Source organism: Tupaia chinensis, unplaced genomic scaffold (assembly GCF_000334495.1).
Source record: "Tupaia chinensis unplaced genomic scaffold, TupChi_1.0 Scaffold000037_4, whole genome shotgun sequence".
Lineage (NCBI taxonomy): Eukaryota > Metazoa > Chordata > Mammalia > Scandentia > Tupaiidae > Tupaia > Tupaia belangeri.
Window position 1 is genome coordinate 1,382,402 of NW_006159487.1, and position 7,090 is coordinate 1,389,491.

Below are 7,090 nucleotides of genomic sequence, written 5' to 3' on the forward strand. Positions count from 1 at the left end.
GGGTTGGCCCTGGCGGAGCAGTGGAAGGTGACGACGTTGTCCTCCAGCACAGGCTGTGGCTCCACCGACAGGTTGACCAGCGGGGGGTCTGGAAGTGAGGGGACACGTGGCAGACTGAGGACAGGCAGGAAGACCCTGGTGACATGGTTTCACCCCAGGGACCCTCAGAGTGTCACCACCCTGGGGTCCCCTATAGGTGGGAACTCAGCAAGAGGCTGCCCCCTACCCGGAGGTGCCTGCGTCACAGCGTGGATTTGAGGCCTGGTCTCGGGAGGGACACGTGGCCGGGAGCCCAGGCCTGGGCCTCGGAGTGTGGCCCTCCAGATGCCCTGCCTGTCACTTGTGTGCAGAGGTCCAGGCCTCGCTAACTGGGACACGGCACGTGAGCGCCCTCACCAGCTGACCATCTGCGAGTCCTGGCCCCAGGCTGCTCAGAGAAGCAGCTGCTCAGAAGTGCTAAGTAGCAGGAGGTGGGGAGTTGGAGGTCAGAGACACGGGGAACGACGGAGACAGGAGGCCGGAGCGAGATGGGCACCGGGCTGAGAGGCAAGCAGAGACTCCACACATGGAGAGACATGGAAACTGCAGAGGGAGATAGAGAGACGTGGGCAGGGACTCAGAGACATGCAGACAAACTGGGAAGTTCAGAAGAGATTGCAGAGAAGCAGAAAACAGGTGGAGAGAGATGCTGCACAGAGATGGGGACCAGACCAAGAGGCCTGGGGGACCCAGCGTGGAGATGGAGCGGGGGCAGCCTGCGGGCACAGCGGGGCCGGGGCATGGCGAGGCCGGGGGACGGCGAGGCAGAAGCAGACACCCTGGAGATAGCTGGGAAGGTCCCTGCCAAGGTCAGGCTGCCTGCTCTGCCCCTCCACAGGCTGGGCTCACCCCTCTAGGGAGGGGAGACCTTGAGACTACCAGACACAGAGGTCTGGCTGAGCTACGGGGCAGCCTGGTCCCCGTAGTCCTCCCGGCCCAGTGGTCCCCGGCCGGCCCCATCAGCTGCACGGGGTGCAGGTAGGTCCCGAAGTCTCCCCAGGCTCAGGCCATTCGTGGAGAAAGACTCCAGTTTCAGTTTCCTGGGTTCTCAGACCTGGACAGATGCTGGCTCCCTGCACCCCTGTGTGGGGTACCCACGTGGACTCCACCCAGCCTGGGCTCCTGGTTGAGACCACAGTGGGACCCAGAGACCCTCAGAGAGACGAGCACACAGTCCTCAGCTGTGGGCCCTGCCTGGTTTCCGGGGCTGGCCATGGGGCTGACAGCCATGGGGACTGAGGACCGCCAACTCAGCTGCAGGTGGTCCCCTTGCCAGGGAGCCTGTCCCCATGTTGTCCCCAGTTCTGGAGCAGCCGGCTTGCCTCTTCATGGAGAAGTTTGAGGGACCTGACAGGGCTCCACCAGCTCAGCCCGAACTCTGAGAGTGTGACTCAAGTGGTTGCAGAGGTGAGTGAGGCTGGGAAGAGCTGTGAGAGCCGCCCACCCCAGGAGAGCTGCGAGCCCCAGGGCTGAGCCTGGCCCGGCCGCTGCCAAGCAGTGTCCAGGGCCAGCGGAGCCGGGAGTCCCTCCTGTTCCACGGAGGACAGGAGGCTGGAGCCCCTTGCATCTCGTGGGGCTGGGAGAACGACCCAGGACAGCCAGGAGCCCGGTCCTGGGGGGCGGGGGTGCCGTCAGCATAACGTGGAGGAATCTAGAAACCCGCAGAGCTCGAGGGTCCCAGGAGGCCCCACCCGCACCGAGAGGAGCCCCGGGGAGGTGGAGGCGCCTGTGGCATGCCTGCTGTCCCTCCCTGTGAGGTCCCGGGGGTCTCACCCCAGACTCAGAGCGCCCATCCCGGGGGTGAGGAGGAGGCTCCAGGGCCCGCCACGCTCCGGGGGTGTAGTGGGCGTCTGAGCCGTCTGCTCGGTGGGGTCCTGTCCCACCTCTGTGCCGGCATGTGACCAGAGGGGAGGCAGCTTCCGTGTGGCTGGGGGGCCGCGCTGCATGGACCCTGCTGCGGAGAGTCTGGTAGTGTCTGCCAGCGGCTGTGCGTGTATGCACGCATGTGCGGGTGTGTGCACATGCGTGTGCACGTGTGTCTGGAGGAAGTCCTGCACGGAGGCGGGAAGGAGGGAGACTGCAGGACTCGGTGATTCTATGGCGCGCCCATCTGAAGCTTGGAGCTGGGCCCGGAGGCCAGATGTGGCGAGCTCTGGGGGCTGAGCGTTCCCTCCCGTCCGGCCTGGGGCTCGGCCTTCCGCTGGGCACCACGCGGAGACCACAAAGGCACCGATGCGAGTCTGGGTGCTTCTCGGCTGACTGAGACCAGCCTGGGGGTCCACAGCAAGTGGCTGGTCTTGCGTGAGTGCAGGGCCGAACATGGGGCCGATGGCAGGCCAGGAGAGGCCTGGACAGCGTGTGGCTGAGTCAACGCCCTGGGGCAGTGGCCAGCCACGGCATCCCTCCTTGCAGTGGCCACCTGGTGCTGACAACCAAAGGACACGAAGTCGAAGGAGCCCCACCTCAGGGCCACCCCTGCACCTGCACAGCTGGGCCCGAGAGTTGTCCCGCCTCCCTGCCCACCCCGTGGGACGGAGCAGACTCTCTGTGTGCCCGGTGTGGCCGGCAGCAGCAGTGGGGACAAAGTCCTGCCCGGACGCAGGCCCCTCCCCTGGAGGCTGCTCTCTCAGCGCTGAGGATGACGAGGAGGCCCGGCTGCCCAGGCGCGCCGACCAGCCAGGCTGTGGGACCTGCCAGACCGTTTCTTTGTTTATTTTTTGGAGAGGTTTTTGCTATACGGCATGTGCGCTCACCAGACAGACAGAGAGAGACAGAGAGACAGAAAGCGAGAAATCACCCCCCAAGGGGATGGCTACGCCGCAATCCCTTCTCGGGATCTTGGGCATGCACACACACACGCCCGGTGTGTTTTAAGCCACCGGGTCTGGGACGCGAACCGCGGTCGACTATGTGGGAGTCCAGCGACATAGCCATTACGCTAACTGCTGGTCCTCCGGCAGACCATTCCTTGCCGCTGGGCTACGGCAGGTGTGAGGCGGCCACCCCGGCCAGCAGGGCGCGGCCGGGATACTCACGCTGGATGTCGATGGTGACGGAGGTCTCCTTCCCCCCGGGGATGGCTTTGTTGGTGGCGCGGCAGACGATGCTCTGCCCGTTCTCCACGTCGCCAGGGGAGATGAAGAGGGTGCTGACGATGCTCTCACGCTTGCCGTCGCGAAGCAGGGTCTGCGGGAGGGAGGGGCCCGTCACTAGCCAGGACAGAGCAGGGGCAGGGTGCTCCATCCGGAGAGAGGGGGCCGAGGTGGGATGGAGGTCAGTCAGGAGACCTAGGGTGCCAGAGCTGGGTCACTCTCGGTCCCCCAGCCTGGCTGAGCGCTGGGCCGAGGTAGACAGAAGAGCCAGGAAGTGCTGGAGTGAGACATCAGTGTGCGGCGGCCGACGAGAGCCCGGCAGGCCTGCGGTGGGCGTCAGCCGGGTCCTGGGGGCCAACAGACCCGCACCTGTCCTGCCTCAGGCGAATGGGCCAGTCCTGGGCCTGCCGGAGGCCGGGCACTCTCTGCAACAGGTGGGTGCATGTGGGGTGGTTCGGGGCAGGTCACGGCAGGGGCAGGGCAGAGCCAGTGCCGCGGACCTGGTGATTCTTTTTTTTTTTTTTTTTTGGAGAGATTTTCACTATAGGGCGCGTGCGCTCGCCAGACAGACAGAGAGAGAGACATAGAGACAGAAAGCGAGAAATCACCCCCCAGGGGGGATGGTCACGCCGCAATCCCTTCTCCTCCATTCTCCTCTCGGGATCTTGGGCACGCACGCACACGTGCCCGGCGTGAGTTTTAAGCCACCGGGTCCGGGACACGAACCGCGGTCGACTACGTGGGAGTCCAGCGACATAGCCATTACGCTAACTGCTGGTTCCCGGACCTGGTGACTCTTTACTGGTGTAAACCTTCCGGCTTGCAAGTCACCTCCTGGCTTCGCTGCAGCCGGAGTGGGCACACCGTGTCCCCTGGCGTGGTGGCCTAAGGGTGTTTTCTCTGAGGGTTCCAGAAGAGTGGTTTGTCTGGACAGACGCTATTTAACGGTGCTTTCTGAACGAGTGAATGAAGAAAGGACAAAAACGAGCAGAACAAGACGTTTGCGACAGAATCTCGTGTGGGAAAAGGACTAAAATGGAATGAATTTATTATAAGGGTTTGCAGACTGAGCCTTCGTATTGAGAGCACGCCGATACACAGCTAGGCCTGGTCTTGTGTCAAAGGACAAGGCTCTCCTGTTGCTCTTGAGTGATCTCCCAAGAAAAGATTTTGTGTTTTTTTTTTTCCAAAATAATTTCCTGTGTCTCATGTTTTCTTTATCAGATCTGATAACTTAAGAAAACAGTCTTCAGAATATTAAAGGAGCTAAGGCTTTTTCTATAACTCTTACATTTCCATATTTGCCTTTGCAATCTTTTGTCATTTTGATTCTATTTCATAATAATCTATAATCTTTATTTAATCAAATGTTTAAACCTTTTGATATTGGCAAACTTCCCCAAATCAAATTCTAAATTAAGTCTTTTTGACCTTGAGTTAACTTTGAGATTTTAGCGTACTCCTAGAATTTCTAAGAACAAAATGTGTCGTCTCTTGGGACCAGTAGATGGCTTATTCGTTGTGTTCTGGAGTCCCATATAGTGGCCTGCGGTTCAAGTCCTGGACCCGGAGGCTTAAAACTTACACTGGGTGCATGAGGGATGCAAGAGAGAAGATCCCTAGAGAGGAATGAGGAGAAGGGATTGTGGCGTGGCCAGCTCCTGGGGGGTGATTTTTCTCTTTCTGTCTCTCTGTTTCTCTGCCTCTCCAGCGAGTGCATGCGCCCTATAGCATAAAACAAAACAAAACACTCTCTCTGAAAAGAAAAAGTGTCCCCTCTCCTTAGAGAAGAAGATGACAACTATTAGGGTTATGTCCTGCACTCAATTATGTGAGGGGCTTCCTCAGATGGGGATGCTGGGTACCCTCCTTTGAGGTGGATGGACCTATGTTATCAATAGACACCCCAGCAATTAAATGAAGGCTCTAGAAATCTATAGCCCTAATAAGAAGTTAGCAGCCATAATTGTAGCTATTTTTAAAGAGTTATTTAATTTCATTTATAATTATTATTATTTAAATTTGCTATAGGGCACATGTGCTCACTAGAAAGAAGTGGAGAAAGAGCGAGAAAGCAAGCTGCCAGATCCAGGACTTGAACTGCAGCAGGCCATGTGGGAGCCTAGCACCGCACGCACCACATCACCTGGGGTGCGGTAATTGTAGTTGTAGATATTACCTTATTATTATATTATCTTATTATCTTATTATGTCATATGTCACAGAAACAGCCAAATTTGCTTGTCAGTTGCTTCATTATTACAATGAACTGTCATGAGATTTGTAAGGATGGTCATTTAATTTAATTTATTTATTTAGAGATGTTTGCTATAGTGTGTATGCACTTACTGGAGAGACAGAGAGATACAGAGAGACAGAAGCGAGAAATCACCCCCTGAGGGGATGGTCATGCTGCAATCCTTTCTTCTCCATTCTCCTCTTAGGATTTTTGGGCGTGTGAATTTTAACCTGCCGGGTCCAGGATTTGAACTGCAGTTGACTACATGGGAATCCAGCGACATAACCATTGCGCCATCTGCTGGTCCCAGGGTGGCCGTTTTAAGTCTCTGTCACCTGGACAGTTATTGTCTTATTTGTTTATTTCCAGAGAGACAAAGAAAGCGGAGAGTGAGAAGGCATTGCCCCTCCCTCCCCGCTGCCCCCAGAGCAACGGCCACACCGCAGTCCCTTCCCCTCTGCCGTCCTCTCGGGGTTCTGGGCACGCACATATGCCTAGCGTGTTTTTCCAGCTGCCAGGTGCAGCCCTCACCGCCACCCTCCTGCCTGCCAGTTACTGTCCTGTCGTAATTCTTCTCTGACAGTGTCTGCCATCAGCTGCAGCCCCAGATCGCGGCTCTCCCAGGACTCGTGAGTGGCTCTGACAAGGACAGGTGCCCATGGTCCTGGCTCATGGGACAGCTGGACTCGAACGTGCTAACCAGCATCTAGAGACGAGCGCTAGTTACACAGGCCAGACCAGCGAAGGACTCTGATATTGAAGCGGCTCTGTTGTTTGAAACTTTGATTCTTCTCTTTGTTTTTGTTTGCTGACTTTTTTCTTTAGAGAGATTTTTGCTATAAGGTGCATGCACTTGCCAGTTAGAGACAGAGAGACAGAAAGCAAGAGCTCGTCCTTCTGGGGGATGGCCATGCTGCAATCCCTTCTCCTCCAGTCTCCTCTTGGGATTTTGGACACGCATGCACACACATCTGGCGTGAGTTTTAAGCCTCCAGGTCCAGGACTCAAACTGTGGTCGACTATGTGGGTGTCCAGCAACTGACCATTACACCATCTGCTGGTCCCTGTTTGCTGATTCTCCTGGTGGGTTATTTTCCAGATTTTAGAACAATTTTCCTTTAAGCTATCTGTAGCTTATAGCAATCGGGTAAAGAATTCTTTGGAGAACGAAACCGGAAATACTTTCCCTCCGATCCTTCCGCAGTTTGGACGCTGTTTATGAGCATTGTCTCTGCGCAGGAAGCCTGTCCTTGTACTAGGGCGTGAGTGGGAAGCTGGGCTCTATTTCCAGACAGAGCATGGGCGGCCTGCCATGTTCGATATGGCCAGACGGTTTGAAGGAGCTGAGGTTAACGTCATGGGGCCAATAAAGCCCTGAGAAAAAGCAAAGCTGGACAAAGCACTGGCCTGGACCCTCACCAGGTGGGCACATGGCGTGTAGGTGGGCGGAGCCCGTCACTTCCTGGCAGGCCCGGGAAACTCGGGGTATCTGGGGACCCGAAGGAGAGCAGTCCCCCAGATCTGCAGGTAACACAGGTAGCATTTGGCAGTGTGTCCTTGTCTTGGCTCCTGGCCTCAGCAGGCACCCTGAAACTGCCAGTGGGAGTGTGGACTAACCAGCGTGTGTGTGGACTAGCCAGCGGGAGTGTGGACTAACCAGCGGGAGTGTGGACTAACCAGCGGGAGTGTGGACTAACCAGTGGGTGTGTGGCCAGCGGGC

At 57.1% G+C, this 7,090-nt stretch overlaps 1 protein-coding gene across 1 annotated transcript in view; it reads right to left on the reverse strand.

The window, feature by feature from the left end:
* KIRREL3 (kirre like nephrin family adhesion molecule 3) overlaps positions 1–7,090 on the reverse strand; it is a 395,674-nt gene that overhangs the window by 29,968 nt on the left and 358,616 nt on the right. Inside the window, exons 9-10 of the mRNA XM_006140642.3 lie at positions 3,075–3,225; positions 2–88 (exon numbers count right to left, since the gene is read on the reverse strand). Of these exons, the coding sequence (XP_006140704.1) occupies positions 2–88; positions 3,075–3,225 (238 nt within the window). The remainder of the gene's footprint in view (position 1; positions 89–3,074; positions 3,226–7,090) is intronic.